The sequence below is a fragment of the Corvus brachyrhynchos genome, unplaced genomic scaffold, assembly GCF_000691975.1.
Source record: "Corvus brachyrhynchos isolate BGI_N302 unplaced genomic scaffold, ASM69197v1 scaffold8, whole genome shotgun sequence".
In the NCBI taxonomy this organism is placed as follows: domain Eukaryota; kingdom Metazoa; phylum Chordata; class Aves; order Passeriformes; family Corvidae; genus Corvus; species Corvus brachyrhynchos.
Window position 1 is genome coordinate 1,159,759 of NW_008240031.1, and position 17,694 is coordinate 1,177,452.

General features: G+C 39.5%; 1 protein-coding gene across 2 annotated transcripts in view; it reads right to left on the reverse strand.

Annotated features, from left to right (window-relative positions):
• Positions 1-3,517: 3,517 nt before the first annotated feature.
• The window catches only part of HOMER1 (homer scaffolding protein 1), a 69,506-nt gene continuing 55,329 nt past the window's right edge, over positions 3,518-17,694 (reverse strand). The window contains exons 6-8 of one of the 2 annotated variants that reach the window (XM_017743682.1): positions 16,477-16,587; positions 14,753-14,833; positions 3,518-9,215 (exon numbers count right to left, since the gene is read on the reverse strand). In XM_017743682.1, coding sequence (XP_017599171.1) covers positions 9,027-9,215; positions 14,753-14,833; positions 16,477-16,587 — 381 coding nt within the window. In that variant the 3' untranslated portion in view covers positions 3,518-9,026. Of the gene's footprint in view, positions 9,216-13,814; positions 14,244-14,752; positions 14,834-16,476; positions 16,588-17,694 lie in introns of those variants that run through there. The other variant, XM_017743683.1, reaches the window with a different exon arrangement.

The following is a 17,694-nucleotide window of genomic DNA, read 5'->3' on the forward strand; positions in this document are numbered from 1 at the left end:
CTCTTTCCTCACCACAGAATTCAGCAGACTTCTTGACTTCTCTGAGATGTCTCACTACACCCCATATTGCTTACACAAGACTAAGCAGATTCACAGTCTTTAAAACAAAAGTCGCCATTTACTTCTTTCTTTCATCTTAACAACTTTTCTAATTAGCATCATATTCCCTCTTACATTACTGTTTAAAAGTCACAGGAATAAGGAAGATTGAAGAATCATGCGGTTCATACAAAGCACTTAAATATTAACTATACTTTTTCTTCCTCAGTACTTTATTTTAATTGCATTCAATTTCAGTAAGACTGTAACTGAGTTCTTAGCATACAAAATCATCAGTGCATGCTCAAACTGCCATGCATGTTAAAAGCACAATTTAAACACCATAACAGACGTTTATGAATCAACTTCTTTTGAAGCGTCATAAGGGGATGGCCTTTTTCCCCCACACATGCACTTGCTGTGAATAAAATGACTGTTGGAGTGGATAGAGTCCTGTGAAAACAATTTGACAGAGAAACCACTGCACACTGCTATTGGTTTCTAATGACATTTTTAAAAATAAAGAATTGGCATAAAATAAAATCAATAGTATTAAAAAAAAAAAAATTACATCTCCTATACTTCTGTTGATGGCATACATATATCTTTGTCATTCCTGTAATCGTTTCCTAAAGATTTCTGCTGCTGAAAAGGCTTCTCTTAATAGCAAAGTAAGTTGAAACCTAAGGTTATTACTTCTCCTCCTGACCAGCACCACTGTATGAGCAAATTTATTTCCCCCACTTCACAGGAGTGTTTTATGTGTCCCCTGATGCACCCATACCTTCCTCTGTTACTCAGCTCTAAGTCAAACTGTGCTCAGTGGGTCAGGCTGTTGGCTTTTGCAAGGTCTGGCCATTTATGGGCCATTCTACCAGGGGCCTGTGGCCAGCAGACCTGAGCAATACATGAAGAGTGCTTACTCTCATTAAGCCATTCTGGGAAAAAACCTGAGCGATACATGAAGAGTGCTTACTCTCATTAAGCCATTCTGGGAAAAGATTGGAGGAGTGCAGAAATCGTCCTCAGTCAAAGGTTGCAGGAGTTAGAGCAGATCTCTGTTCAGGAGATCAGGTTTGTCACTCAAAAAAAAAATGAAAGGTGTCTACTTGGGCTGTGTTTTCAGGGAGAACATGAGCCACACATTGCCTACCAGGGCATGCTTTGCTTAGTTTTGTGTACAAAATAACATGTATTACATTTAAATACTCAAAAGTAGTTACATTTCCAAATCAATGCTATGTCCCATTTTGCAGAAAACCCCAACCCTTCAAGTATTCAGCTTTTAATCTCTATTTGCAGTAAGAAACTTTGAACAGAAACTCTGTGTCCCAGACAGCATTTGTTGAGGCTGCACTGTAAGCCATCTGGGATGAATCTGGGTTCTGCTCCCAGCCGTCAGCTGCCTGAGGTAACTAAGACTCCCTGCCTTTTGAGGCCCGGATGAATGAATTTGCTGCAGTCCTTGGTGGATGCTCAAGGTTGCAGGGATTCTTCTGAATAAGGAAGTGCTTGGTACTGTTAGTAGTACCGCCGTGGCTAAGTGATTGAATGCAAACTTTAGCTTCTGCTCCCTTCCCAGTGGAAGGAGCCTAGCTGTTCCCCAAGATGACACTATGATGTCTTCTGTTAACCCATCAACATGTCATTGCAATAGCAAGCTGTGAAGTTTCAGTAAAAAACCCCTTACCCTGAAATACTGTAAATTATAATTTCTTCACCTAAATCTGTCAAGATTTAAGGCTGATGAAGGCCTGATCCCTTGACATGCCACTGTCACCAGCTAACCACTTTCCAAGTAGCTGCATGCCAGCATTTATGCCACGCAAGACCCAGCACTGTGCTTGTGGGGGCCTCTAGTAGTGGCCCCCTCTTCTGGTGCAGCCCCTCAAAAGAGAGACTTGAAATATTACAGCAAATTCCACAGCCACCTACCTGCTGAGCTGCAAAACCAGCTTCAAAGGCTGGTGAATCTGTTTGTTCTTACCCTGTAAGTGAACCATCCTCATTGCCAAGTTTAGAGAGGTGTCTTGTGTTTGGACACACCAGCAATTCCTGGTGCAGTTGCTTGCGCAGTCACAGAGCTAACCAATGCTGTGAGGCTTTATTCTCTTCTGCAGTTCAGATACCTACATCCTTGTCACAGCTTCAACACTGCAATTTGGCCCAAGTGTCAAAATTCCCTCTGAAACAACAGCACTGTTTGCCACCTGCCCAACCTCCCAGTCCAGACTAAGTCCCATAGCTGGATTTCCCAGCCTGACTCAGTCACACTGCAGCTGTTGCACAGAGAACTGCTGTCATCTTTGTACTGGTTCTCTCATGGATGTTTCCAATGTAGCTATTAATTCCCTTGCAAAAGACCTGTCACCTATCTTAGCTGATAACAGAAATCCTCCAGCTTGATGGGAACTTTTGCTACCAATCCTAGCACATCTTTGCATTTTGACTTGAGGCGTTACATGTGCCTTCTATTTGTGCAATACAGTCATCATCATCATTGGTGAAGAACATGAAAACTCATGCCTTCTGAAAATACTTGCACTGCTGTCTTTTAGACAGCTCTGATTCAAACTACTTCCTCGTGGCATGCCTCAGTAATGCTTGTTTAGAAGATCCCCAATGCTTCCTCACTGAGGCGGAGATTTCATGCACAAAAGTCAGCACCTCATACCCACAGGTATTGTTTATGTGGGTGAGTTTGGGGGTTTTTTGGGTTGCCTGCTGGGTGAGCTTGACACTGAATATTTATGTTTCTCACTCCGTAAGCAGCTTAGGACCTATATTGACTATAAACATATTTGGTTGTTCCATGTTATGCAAGAGAAAAGAACACAGGAAAAAAAAGGAAAAATACAAGAAATAGAGGATAATAAAAGTTCTGGCTCATAGGTTCAAATGGTAACACCTCAAATAAAGCTTTCGTAATTTCTTTTCAAAGAGGTGAGGGAAAGCAGCTTATATCAAATTTATGCATCTCTCTGCTTATTTAAGATATGCAGAAGGAAATTTCCCCTTTTCTCCCCCTGCAGGCAAAACTCTGAATGTGCAAAATGCTCTGGAGCAAAAGGGCTCCAGACTAGTAATGACAGGGCTACAGTTTTGAAGCAGCAGCTTCTGAACAAAGGACAGCAAGCCCTCCTGGGTTGCTTCTGGGACAGACAACAAGTGCAGCTGGCAGGGTGTAGCAATGAGGCTGTGCAGCAGGGACTAGATGTAGGATGGTCACACAAAATACTACTCGAGTCACTCAGCTACATACTTCTACCCTGGCTCCTCTCACTAATGAAAGTCGAAGAGAGCTGTGCCTTACACTAATAGATTTCTGGTTCCCATTGCTGTGGACTCCTGAGAAACAAAACTGCTGGAATTATAAAAATAACCATATATTCAGATGTGGAGAAAGTAGATCTAGTTTTTAAATTTCCATCCACAGGTAAGGGCTATGATGTTTCTCCTGCAGGAAAGTACAAGGTCATTTTGCTTCACATTTCTTTTGCTTTATTTAGAGACAAATCCACTGATCATTTAGCAAAATACAAGCCAGACTCAGATAATTTCAAAGGTCTTGTTCCCTCTCTGTAAGTATCTGCATGACCATATTTACTTCAACAGGAGGAAATCCATACACACAGATTATATTTACACATACCTTGTCAGTGTAGCTCTTCCTCTCCCCTTAGCACCTGGATGTATGGTATTGTTTGTGAAGGTCCTTAGTTCTGCCTCCTTCTTGATCTACTGGGAAAAAATCCTTCTTCTTCAAGAATTACCACAGTCACAGAAATGCAAGTTCTCCTCCAAGAAAATGTCTATGTTGCTATTCTCAATCTAATGGAAGCAAAAGGAGCTGAAACACTGCTGGACCCATGCAGTGAGATGAGGCTTGGATGAGAGCAGATGAGAATCCCCAAAGCAGGGAACAAGGTTGGAAACTACCTCCAAGTTAAAAGAAAGAAAAAAACCCAAACCCAGCTCAAAATTCCTTTACACAAATATCACAGGAACTGATGGCAGGAGAGAACAGGGAGCACCAATGGCTAATACTGGTACCAAACCTCTGAAGTTGTGAAGGTAAAAGACTGAAAGGACATGGGGTGTGCAGCCTGTCAGGATTTCAGCTGTGTCCATGAAACACACCAAAAATTCTGCCCTTGAGAAGCCTATAGCAATCGAGAGTGGAGTTTTGGGGCCAGCCAGGTGTGCTCAATGTCAGCATGATGTGAGCACCTAAGGAAAGTGAGACCCTATCAGGTGGTTTGTCATTCCCTATAGAAACCATTCTTGCCTATTTTACAGCTACACAAGGGTCCCACACGAGGGAATCTTTTTGAAATGTGTTTCTCCCACCCACCCCGAATTTAGAACACCTTTGATAATTACTCTCCCAATACCTTTATCTGAAAATTGTAAGGATTGCCAGATACATTGTTGCATCTGAGCTCTGCTTATGCAAGACTCAGCAATGAGGGAGAAAGCAGGTATATCATGATTCTTTGGTCCTAGGATGAGCTACCAGCAGTGCAGAAGCAGTACTGGCCACTACAGGTCCCTGAGAGGTTGTGGCGGGCAAGCTATGAGACCCTGCATGGTGTGAAAACCCATTTCTGTCTATAGTATCTAGGGGTATTGTGACATTTAGATTCACACCTGCTTTCTGGCTAGGCATGGCCAGAAGAGTGGACATGAGCTGAACTGACTGATCTAACACAAAACTCTGCTTATTGTTCCAAAACGTTTAACATAATGGGGAAAATTCATCCAACTTGCCTGAAGCAAGTGGATTAAAACGAGGAACTAAGGCTGCTAAGCAAAACAAGAGATTTCAAATAATGTGTGTTATTCATGATGTGGTCTCTGCTTAGCACTGTTCAGAGGTAGTGCACAAATGCAGCATTACTAAGAAAATGTAAACAAGATAATTTGAACATTGCTTAGCAGAGTCAGGTCCATTTTCTGAAAAAGAATCCCCAGTGTATAGGTGTGCACTTAACTGGCATGTCCAGTTACTGAGACTGAACTATGCACATTAGGATAGAGCCTCTTGATGGTATCTTTTAATTGTCTTCTGACACCCAGAACTAATCTCTAATTAGATCTATCTTTGGCCTCAAGATTTTTGCAATTAACAAAGTTAAGTGCTTTTACTGATATCCACAGCTCTGCAGAGAATCAAGGTCTGCAAGAGTTTTCCATTCCTCTCTCCATGTGGTATTTCTGAAAAATGGCTTCGAGTTTGACTTTTGAATGCAGTGTTCACAGAGTGCTGTTCAGCAGCCACTTCAGTACAGAATATATGATAGAATGAAATGAGGTTTAGCCTCTTATTGAAGGCAAACCTGAAGTTAATCCCCAACTGGTATAAAAATGAGCAGAAACCAGAAACCTTTCACAACTGACAACTGAAAAGACACATCCCAAAATATTAATTTTTAATTGATGCATTGCTCATTCTAGGGTTTTTTTCTTAAAGGAATTCTCCTGGGAATGCCACCGATAGCGTTAAATGATACTTATTTGTGTAACAACTGGTTTAGCCCTTTATTTATTTATTTATTTATATTTTACCTGAAAATTTATTTTCTTAGAGACCTTATTAACAGCATTTCTGCATTATCAGTTCATTTTGTTCTCCTCTTTCCTGGATATATTGGCCAGGAAAAGGAACTCCCAGTCTATAATGGACAGTTTAATTCACATGTTTTACTTTGTTCACATAGAAAAACGCAATTTCTGGATCATTGAGGCATATGGATTATGAACAATACACTCCAAAAACTATCTATCCAGACGGGGATATACTTACAAAAATCTTTTATGTCAAAGTCAGGATTTCACAACATAACACGCTAATGCAAAATCCAGTAGCACCTGAAAGATTAAGGTAGCTGCTGCTATCACTTGCACATACTCGAAAAAGATTTAAGGGAAAAAAAAAAAAAAAGAGTAGTACATTCTCCAGAGAATCACAAGTGTATTTCAAAATAAAAAAATGTGGGTTTGATTTATTTTTTCTCTCTCTTTTTTTTTTTTTTTCTATTTCTGTATTTCTGTGAGGCTTATGGTAATTCTTTTGTTGTTTTTCTGGCTTTTTTTTTCAAGACTGTAGTTGCCATGTAACATATTATACACAGTGACTGCTCTCCCCTCCAGTGCAAGTTCACGGTCATGTTTTCAGGCTACAGTACTGAACACTGTTTTCTTGCATACATATTCCCATAGTTTCATTAAAGATAGATACAATGTACAGTACTTGTCTCTGGGACAGTAATGTTTCAAATGGGAAAACCTTTACCTTAAAACAGAAGTGAAGAGACTACAGTAGGTATAGCCACCTAAGAACTTTAGATCACAATTTCTAAACACTTGCCTACTGTACATAAGCATTAAAAATAGTCTTAGACATAGGATTTTATTTATATGTGCACTTATGTCCACCTCATCCCATATTTATGTTTGGCAAGTATTTGGGAATTCAAAGGTGCAGCCCTCAGTATTTGTATTATTAAAAAAAAAAAAGAAATGAAGCTTATCTATTCTATGAGAAAAAGAAATTCTCAAGTATCAATTTCCAATTTTAAATTTAATTTCAATAGGAAAATATTAAAAATGTGCACATCTAAATTTTTTCCATGTTCTGTATATACATATGTGTGTGTACTTATACATAGAAATGCTCATGTACCACACATATTCACAAAATTTAAGTGGAAATATTTCTGTCCACTCTTTTTTCCCACACATATGACATCATATCTTTAAAAATGTCAATAATAGTATCATTAAAAATAATATTACATTTATTCCATCATTTACTTTATGTTTTTTTATTCTTTCTTCATCCTTATTATGTCCACTGAGCATTAACAGGCCAAATTCTCCTTGCACTTCCACAGATGTTATGCCAACAGAATGTTGCTGACATCACATCAAGGACACATCTGGTTTACAGCAGCACAAGTGACAGGAGAATCAGGCCCAAATATCCCCAGGAAAATTAAAAACTGGCTGTATCTGCTCACATGGACCTGATGAAGATATACACACCACTGTCTAAAATCCCCTGAATGATAAACATGTAGCTCACCACAAAGTTTTCAACCAGTAGCACAATGAAACAAGCTCCCCCCACCCCATTAATAAATGTGAGAAAATACCCTAAAAAATATGGAGAAAGCGTAAACATTGTGTATATCACATACCATATAATACATGACAGTTTAGCATTTAACCTAAGCCACTTCCCTGACTAGTCAGGGGAGACCTGATAAATCATCAGTTAAGGGAAAATAAAAAGGTATTTTAGAAATAAAGCATGTCTTTCCAATATAAATGACAACCCGTGTGTATTATATGGTATATACACACAGTACATACATGAAAACAAACTTATATTTTCTAGTTTTGAGTATCAGTCTCTAAGTGAAGAAAACTGTGTTGTACAAATTTAATAAGCAGCTAGATTTCATGTTTAACATTCAAATTAATTTGGGGAGCAAACAAAGGTTCGTGCATCTCTCAACTCTGAGGTCTGACACTCATTCACACATTTTAAAAAAGCCCTCTTCAGCATTACAAGCAATTTATGGCAAGAATGCACTGTGATGCAAGACACATGACAATTGGCTTACCTTTCAAAGAGTTGGTTTTTTAAAATAAATCTATTATATAAAGAAGTGTGTGTTTGCCAAAAGTCTGCTAAAATTACTTCAAAACAACTTTAAAACCTGCTCACTGAGGATAATTAAATTCATTTTCCTGTTTTTAAACACTTAGTTAACAGTTCAGAATATTGCCTGGTGTAGTTTTGATAAAGACGTGATATGAAGACCCATAAAAGAGGAAACACGTCTTCAGTTCAATTTGCTATGACAACAGAACTTCAAGAAACAGCCTTTTTGGCTAGACACACTCAGTGTACGAGCAACTCCTTGCAGTAGCTCTATGCCCTTAATGCAATCTATAACAAAACAGTGCTCCCCAGAAGCCATTATTCACAGAACCTCTATTTCATGTGACATTCTGAAAAAGTCTCCTGCAGAACAGGTTAACAGCAAATTGAACGTTCAATGTAAGTATCAAGGCCAGAAAACAAACAACTGGCCGTTCCTTGTTATCTGTGCAGGTTAAATTTAAAATTTTAAATTTACATTTAAAATTCTCAGGGGAGGTTGGGCATTTTTTTTTCTTGTAGGACTCACCTTCCATCACTGGTTGGCTTCAAAATTTAGTTACGTGGAAGATACTGCCTCACTGTAATTACATGGAATTCATTTGAAAAACTAAACCTTACATTGGACAATATTGTAGAACACCAGAGTAAGCTCCATAAAGAAATACCGTATCTTCCAGTATATACGCATAGCTATTAAAAAATCAAAAAACCAACCAGTCAACCAACCCCAAAAAAACAAAAAGGAAGAAGTTTATACAAGCAGTTGTAGTAAATTTGTTTCAATTAAAGATGCAACTCTCTCTCGTTCCTTGCAAGAATAAATTGGTTCTGGCACTGCTTCTCCACAGTGCAACATATCCTGAGAAATTATTAAGAACAACAAAATACAGGGCTGTCATCACTGAGTTCTTGCACAAAACACAGCATTTAAATATCTTAAATAAAACAGCCAATAACCTATATTGTATCTGTCACAAATGGGGTGTGTCCTGGGACACTGCTAAGTCTTCCATCACTGATAATTAGAAAAGGATTGCATTCAATTATTGTTAGCATCTTTCAAGTTATTTGTGGCCAATAATATAAAAGGAGGTAATTTGCAATTCAAGTGGTTTTTTTGTTTGTTATTTTTTTCTTCAACTGGCTACAAGCTGAGTTCTAAATTTTACATTGAATTACAAATCAAATTTAAAACAATCCCTCTCAGAGGAGCATTTTCTAATTTTGCGCAACTTTGATGCAGAGCCCAACACAGTCCTACGAAGAGAGACAGTGCATCTTTAAGCTGATTGGCACTGAAATCCCATTTTCTTTAACTGCACTCTATTAGCTTGGCCAAGTTATCTCGTAATTCTGTGAGTTCAAATATTTTTCCATCAAGAATTTCTAAAAGTGTCTTCAAGTTATTGCGAAAAGCTTCTTGCTCATTCTGACTTTTCTCCAGACGTTGCTCTAGATCAGACAGCTGGCCTTCCAGGTCTTTGTTTCGAATTTCTACTTCCTTCAGAGAAAATACATAACATGTTAATGTGTTGTCTGCAAACAGAAAGCAGTCTAATGTCCTGTTGGTACTCAAGTGCTATTTTTGTCAACTGCTCTTTAAAATAGTATGTGACCCTTTACAGTTTTCATTAAGTCAAGACCAGAACCTGAACTTTTACTACAATTGCACATGTACTGCCACTTTACCTATTTTTCCATAATTATCTGAAGGACGGAAACTTTCAGAGAAGGACAAACTTTAGTCAGCAAACAGATGATACACTTATTCAGGTATGTTATTGCTTCTATCATTCAGAAATGTACTGCCTAAAGAAAACATCTCAGAGTTTACTTATGTTCAAGTATGCCCTGATTTAGACTACATGAATTGCTCAAGGACACGGTTCACCATCAAAAGTTCTTATGGAAAAACCCATCCAGAGCACTGCTTTGAGACAGAGGAGCACCACCTTATTCCTGTCCACATTACAGGCTTTGCACTCCAAAACTTAACACAGGGACATAACCGACCAAGCTGGATGTCAAGGTGACTTTAACATATGCAAACCAGGAGGTGCAAGCTGCACATCGTGGCTTGCTGCACAGCATCCACCTGTGGGAGCGGGGACAATGGGAGAGCCACCACTACTGTACAGACATGCCATTCCCACGCAGTGGGGGAAGATGAACAGCCAGCATGCTGGACACAGCCCAGCGGATCTGACCCTAAGCAGGCTCAGTTTTCACTCACAAGGAGAAGCCCTTGGCATCAGCCTCTGGGACTCCTCCCAGCTCCAGCTTGTACCTGATGGAGGACAGTGCCAACTGCTTTGCCCTGTGCAAACCAGGGGGGCCCTCTCTTCAATCAAATCACAAATGGGACAGACACCTGGGTCTGGAATAGCATATTGTTCTTTGTTCCATTCATTGCACACCTCATAAATTCATGCTAAATTTTGTGATTCCAGTTACAAAAACCACTTTCAAAGGCAGCACAGGGACAGCATGTTTAGTACACCATACATGCTGTACAGCCATCTCTGGAAAAGTGCATAGTGAATTCATATTTATGTACGGTAACATATTTTTCAACACTTCCTTCCTTAACAGAGGCTTTAACAGGCCTGCTCTGAGATTTTACAACAATTAGTTTTACAAATAGGAAGGGAGACTTAGCAGCAGCCAATCATCCCAGCATGAGCAGCTCCTCTTTCAGCCCTCCAACTCTCACTGGTTTTGGTGTGATTGTTCTGTCACCCTCAAAGCTAAGAATTGTTTACATTGGAGAGATCTTAGCTAACCACAGAAAACAACCTGACCTACAGAGAAAATATATTTGGTCATTCAAGAGTAACAGATATGTAATGGCAGCCCTGTGTCAAAGTCCATGGCCTGAGAAAGGTATCGACTTGTGAGGGATCTGATGGCAGCATCAGTTATGTGCTCCATCCCTGGCCAGAGGAGGGATGGGGTGATGTGGCCAGTGCTCAGTTTCAGCTCTCAGCCTCTGCAGCGGGGGGCAGCTCTGGGACCCCCAGCAGTGGTGCAGGTGGAGAAGACAGAACATCAGGGCATTCACTGCCTCATAGTTGTGGCTGCTTGTGGAGCCAAGGGTTACATCCCAGCCAAACGGAATGCCTCCCTCACTTCTTGTTTGCAAATGAGCAAGCAAAAAACTGTGGAGTTTTGGGCACTGGTCTTGAGCAGCACACCTGAGAGCAGGAATTACCCCTTGCTGCCAGGATCAAGAGAAGAATTAATTTTAGCACTGAATAATTTAGTTGCCAAAGCACTAAAAGAAGCTAACTGAATAGAGCACTTGTAGAAATGATATAAATAAAATACATACATGCTTATGTAGTGAATAGCTACTCCACTGCTGCTACAAATGATGAAGACAACTGGTTATAACCCAGTCATACCATACAAAGGCTCTCCTTCATTGAGTCTACTCCTGTCTTCCAAGCCAAGTACTTACAAATATTACCTCGTGTAGCAACTGACCCTCTGAGGGCCAAATGATTACAGTATAGGACATAAAAATTAAATCCAAGGTCCTCTCAGCTTTGCCAAAAAGACAGTCACCAAATTTGTGTGCTCTAGGAAGATTCCTTGCCACTGCTCTCACCCCAGAGATAATTAATTTCCATAAGCAGGCAAGCCAGTGATGAAATGGACCACGTTGGAACAAATCTACAGATACTTACATGGCTTTACATTGTCATATCTGGGCCTGAAGAGAGCATTCTGTTGGCCTGTATCTAGCACTGAAGAACACCTTTCAGGTTCTTCTCAGACATTCTTAATGAAATATGCCAGGAGCTGTTGCTTTTAATTTCTCAAAAAAAGCTTCTTCTTAAATTTACATTTGATCCCTCAGTATATTTACCCTAAATTAGTATTTCTGCAATGTTATTGCATTGTAAGTTCATGTCTAGCTAATGTGAAGTTTCCTATTTCAAATCAGTCAAAACTTGCCTCTTGATTGGAAGAGGTGGAGAGGTCCATGCAATATAATCTATTTCCCTAGCTGTGCCATTTCCCTTTACTGGCAGCTGATCTCATCCAACAATAAATTGACTCTTTGATAGGTTCAGGCCCTTTGCAGAATGTACTTTGCACTTCCTTTTTTTTACCTTTGGTTTTTTAAGCTCTTCTTTCAACAGATGCAATAATTTCTCATATAGTTTTCTCTTACAGAATAAAAAAATTATTATTAATTATATTTGCTGTTTGCACTGTAATAATCTTTTGCAGAATTCAGTGCAAGGATTGGAATAAAATATTCAAACCATACACAACAGCTATATTTAGGAATCAGCCATATTAACACAGATATCCTGATATCTCCTACTGTGAGAGTCACACTGATCATGACTCATTGATATGACTTCTCTGTGTTACTAATGAAATCATTAAAAAGGACCCTGATACTTAACCTTCACAGTGATAACACATTGTTCTTCACTAGAGTTTGCCAATTATTGATATCTAATTAATCCTTGATATGCATGTATCAGAAATGCAATACACCTTGAAATACTAATTTCTTTGTATAGCATTTTTCATAGAGGGTTTTTACCAAAATATTTTAAAGTTACATAATCCACTTGCAAAGCACAGGAAGGAAAAATAAAGCACAAGAACAGAGAGTGGGAGAAACAGATACAAGTCCTGCAGAGAATCACTCTGAAAATAAATGATGAGTCAGGTAACTGAACAGATATGAGACAGTGTGAAGCTACAGTAGACTGATGTGACTGATGCAGGGTGAAGTGGCTCAGAGAAGGCCAGTATAATCAAAGCAGGACAATTACAGCAAAGCACAGACTCAAGATCTTTTTCCTGGGTAGCATCAGGGCAGTAATTAAGTTTAAGCTTAAAAAAGGCACCTTTTAACTCAGATCCTAAGTGATCCTTAAATTTATTTTAATAGAACTATATAGGACCATTTCCAGAAACTGATCACTTACAATGTGACATATGGACATACATACAAAATATATCCATTTGGTGATTTAAATGGATTAGGTTGGAAGGGACCTTAAAACTCTCGTTTCAACCCTCTGTCATGGGCAGGAACCCTTTCCACTAGATCACGTTGCTCAAAGCCCCATCCAACCTAGCCTTGGACATTTCCAAGGACGGGGCATCCATAGCTTTTTCAGGTAACCTGAAGCAGTGCCTCACCATCCTCACAGTAAAGAATTTCATCCTAGGATCTAATCTGAACCTACATTCTTTCAGTTTGAAGCCATTAGACCTCGTCCTATCACTGCAGCTCCTGATGAAGGGTCCCTCTCTGGCTTCCCTGTAGGCCACTTTCAGATACTGGTAGGCTGTTGTGAGGTCTCCATGCAACCTTCTCTTCTCCAGACTGAACAGTTCCAACTTTCTCAGCCTTTCCTCATAGGGGATGTGCTCCAGTCGTCTTATCAACTTCATGGCCTCCTCTGGACTCGCTCCAACATCTCCATGTCCTTCCCGTGCTGGGACCCCAGAGCTGGATGCAGCACTGCAGGTGGGGTCCCAGCAGAGCAGAGCAGAGGGGCAGAATCCCCTCCCTGGCCCTGCTGGCCGCGCTGCTTTGGATGCAGCCCAGGACACGTTTGGCTCTCTGGGCTGTGAGTGCCCATGGCTGGGTCATGTCCAGCCTCTCAGCCACCAGCACCCCCAAGTCCTTCTCTTCAGGGCTGCTCTCAATCACTTATACATAAATATACCAAAATGGAACTACTGACTTCATAAGGTAGAATTTTAATAAAACCTTAACATTTTCTAATCTTTCATCTCTTACTAGTCTCATAATTCTGCTTGCTAAGGACAGCTAATTCCTGGCTCAGTATGACTTTTCATATGATCTTACAATGAAATTACTGCATTTGCTACTGCTAGAACAATTTTCAACTCTCATTATAATGTCTCTTTTTAGTCTCTCACATAAATGCCTTTTCAGATGAAAACTTGTATTTTTAGCCTAAAGTCAGCAACAATTTTTGGAACAGGCAAGGTCAGGTGTACTCAAAACACACTTTAAACACTGTTCAAAGTAATAACATACTTTGTACAAACAAGTTGATGAAAGAATGGGGAAAAATGAATAAACTCATTTTGATCTTTAGTGGTTTATTCTGCAGGTTAAAATTTGATTCATGAGAGCTCCAATTCATGTCATGCATTTCAAAGAATACCTGCTTAATGATTTTTAAGCTGTGGCTGTGTTTTGATGGGGCTTGCTTTCAGCATGCTAAGCCACAGAACAGAGAGAGTCCCCTTTCAGCACTTTAGGGTTGGAGCTATTTAATGCCTGAGTTTTCAGTTCTTTCAAAATTCTGAAGTCCGAACCCAGAGTTTAATCCACCTAAGCTTCTTGTCAGCCTCATTGCAGAGGCAGGTGTGACAAGGAATGTGGCTTTGTGCTTCCTTTCTTAGGTCAGTGCAGCGACAGACAGGCAAGAGCTCAGGTGGCACACGGGAGGATATAATGAGAGCACACCAATTCCAGCAGCCTCAGGTATCTGGCATTACACACAGTAAGAAACAACTCCTAAAAAACAGTAAAAGCACAATGCTTCTAAATAATTCCAAGAAAATGCAGAAGGTGTGTTTTTAAAGCCTGTACCACACAAGAGCACTTTAACCCTTACTTTCTCAGGGTATTTTTAAAAGCTGAGCACAAACCCTTCCCAGCCTGATGATACATAGACAGACAGTTTCAGTGGCATGCAAAAACTATGGGAAGACACTGCTGTGAAAATGAGACCAGAACTGTCCCGGATATGTATCAGTGAAGGAAGTCTGCTAACCTGTGAGTACTCTCTGGGCTTGTAAAAGAAATGTAGATCTGTTTCCTCAGACAAAAAGAGCAATTTACAGGAGGTAGAAATTTTGATACAAATTCCTAAGGGTCGTCCCAACCCAGCACCTTCAGGGCAGTCTAACTTACACATTCATCTGGCACCTTCAGTGAATATAGCACAAGTTGCATATGTGAACTGCTCACTTGATGATAATTTTTCCTTTTTTTCTAAGTTAAGATGATGCACTGTAGCTCACCTGTAACTTCTGGGTCAGAGAATCCCTTTGCGCCTGGAGCTCTCTGGCATTTTCAATTTCTTGCTTCAATCCTTCTATTTCCTGAGGGAGAAGAAACAACCTTGCTAGCAATGTGTTACCTGGCTTGGCCTCGGTGCTGGTAATCTGGCTGCTGCTTCTTCTTCTGAGCAAGTCATTGCAACAATACCAAAACAGGCAGTTGGCTATTGCCCATCACAGAACATGAAGTGTAAGCCCTGCTCCTAATACTTCTGAATTGCTGTCCCAAAACAGCAATTCCATTGTGAATGAACAACAATATAGATAAGCATTTGCTTTTATAAAAGTCCAAGTTTTCTTTTCCTCCACAGAGATATGAAATAATTTTTGCCCAGAAAATTAAGGTCCCTTTTAATTAGAAAAGCAAATTTATACTTTAAATTCTATTAAAATCTATCCTTCTCCATTTTTTCAAGAAGAACAAATGCAATTTTCAAATGTGAACAGCTTATTATGTCACCAGCAGCAGGGCTGAACATAAAAAATTGCCTGTTTTGACCATTGATTTCTATAAAAAGAGAGTCTAAAAGAAATGGTATCTTTAATTTAGAAATAAGAAAGTAAAAAGGTATAAAAATAAGAAATATAGATGAAAAAAATGAACAGAAGAGAAACCTGTTCTTAGCTTACCTTCAGGAGACAAGAATAAAAACAATTAATGAAACTAAAAGGTATCAAACTTAAAACTATTAAGTACTCTTGCCCAGACTGGCATATTCACCTCTCAGAATTCCCTTTGGCAAGATTTTTTTTGCAGCCAACAGCTCAGCATAATTCAAAAGTGAATGGGCAACAAAAGGGGAAATAATACTAAGCTGAGCCTAATCTATTAAGTATGAGGGAGTTTGGAAAAGGTTTTGTTCCATTTTGAGAGGATACTGTGTAATGACTGTGCCTCTCCTGCATCCTCCTTGGCAACATCTCACAGCACTGAGGGAAGGCCTGGCAAGACACACTGTCCCTCCAAGCATACACACCAGTGCCCACGGTATATTACATGGGGCAAATAATCCTTCCTATGCAACTGCATCCACCTTCTTTTTCCATCCATAAAGGGGTGATTCTTGATCCTTCTATGGCACAGATATGCTTTCCTCTAGGACCTATGCCAGTGCAAGTGTTACTCCAATTCCTTTTATTTTCTTGCTGCTGGTCCAGGCAAAGGCACATGGCACAATACATCAAGTTCCAGGCTGGGGGCTTGGCATGCGTTTAAGGAAAATGCTGATCTTATGGACCATAAAGGTCAGCTCTATTAACAGATTGTGAAAAAGAGACTGGTTGGACAAAGGCATTGATCTACTACTTGTTTCAAACCCTATTCTCCAGAAAAAAAAGAAAGCATGCTTACATCACCTTCCTTTCTTAGGGAGTCTGGACTGCATCAGTGTGATGATTGGCCTGTGGAAACCACTTATGACTTACTTTTGCAAATAAGTTTGCTTTCGGTAAAAGCAAACAAAAATATTATACTTTTTTTATTGTTATGCAGATACCCAGCTCTATATTGGACTGATGTAATTATATAAATGAAAAATACTAACAATTTCAAAGAAGATGAAAAAAAATTCTCTTTGTAACCTTTCTAGTAAATAATTCAGTATCTAGCAGACATAACAAGCGTAATACTGAAAGACTTCAGAAATGATGTAATAGAAAAGCCAAAAATAAATGTTAGCAGATACCTCTTCTTTTTTCTTCAGTGTAGACTCTAACTCCTGTATTGTCTGGTTTAATTCTGTTTTATGTGTGTGGACTGCATTGGCTTGACTGCTCACACACTCTAGCTCAGTTACCTGTTGAAATAAGTAGAAGAAACACACATAGAATAAATTCCAACATATTCAAGGTACTATTACTTCTTTGCAACAATAGCTGCCTTTCAAATACACCCTAACTTCTGGATGACTTATGTTAATTAAAATGGTGAAGGTATTCTTACAAAGTTAGCATAACATTCCAAAATATATTGTTACATAAGTGGTTGCTATGAATTCCTGGAAATAAAAAAAATTATTTGTTACAGGCTGAAAAAAACATTAATTAAGACTTATACTAATTATTGAAAGTTTTAAGAAAGTTCTGAATTACCATTTCAAACAGTAATGGCTTGATGACTAAACACAGATGTCTGTCTAACTAACCTCTCCACCTAACACTTTTTAATGTTCTATCACCTTACTAAGCCACAATGTTCACACATTTCTTAGAAAGCCAATTAACATTTCACAGCATCACTTTCTGACTCTGCATCAACAGTGTAATAGCAGACACTCAGCCACCAAAGCACAGCTGCCAACTTCTAACTTTCCCTAGTAATGGAGCTCATCTCTCAGTCACAAAGACAACAGCTAGTGTCACAATTTGGATTTGCTCAGTTCCCCTTTTATTAGCAGACAGCAAGCATGTTCCATCTGCCCTTGGATAAGTTAAGACACCTGGAAGTGGTATGCACTTTTGTTTTATTTTCCATGACTGGTGGTCATCTGGTCAAGGCTTTCTGCTCAAAATACAGCCTATTTTGAGGTCACATTTGCTTGCTTAGGGTCTTGCCCAGTCAAGAACCCTTCGCTATCAAGCAAAGATGTGACAGTTCTGACATTGAGGGTTGATTAACAGCTCTAGCTCCTTCCTAGTTTTGCTGGAACTGTCAAACTCATTCACCCCTTTCACCTTCAGCCCTTCCAATGTTTAACTTAAACATTTCCAAGCTTTCCTGCTAAGATGTTGAATGGTAACTTCCAAGAAGACAATCTCTCTTTTAAAGCTGTTGCACTCAGCAAGACCCTCTGGCCCTTACCAAGCACCAGCACAGAATGCTCAATTGCAAAGCCTCAACTGGAGAGACAAACGCAAGCCCAGTCCCCAAACTACCTCTGTGCTAGAACCTCATGCCTTGAAGC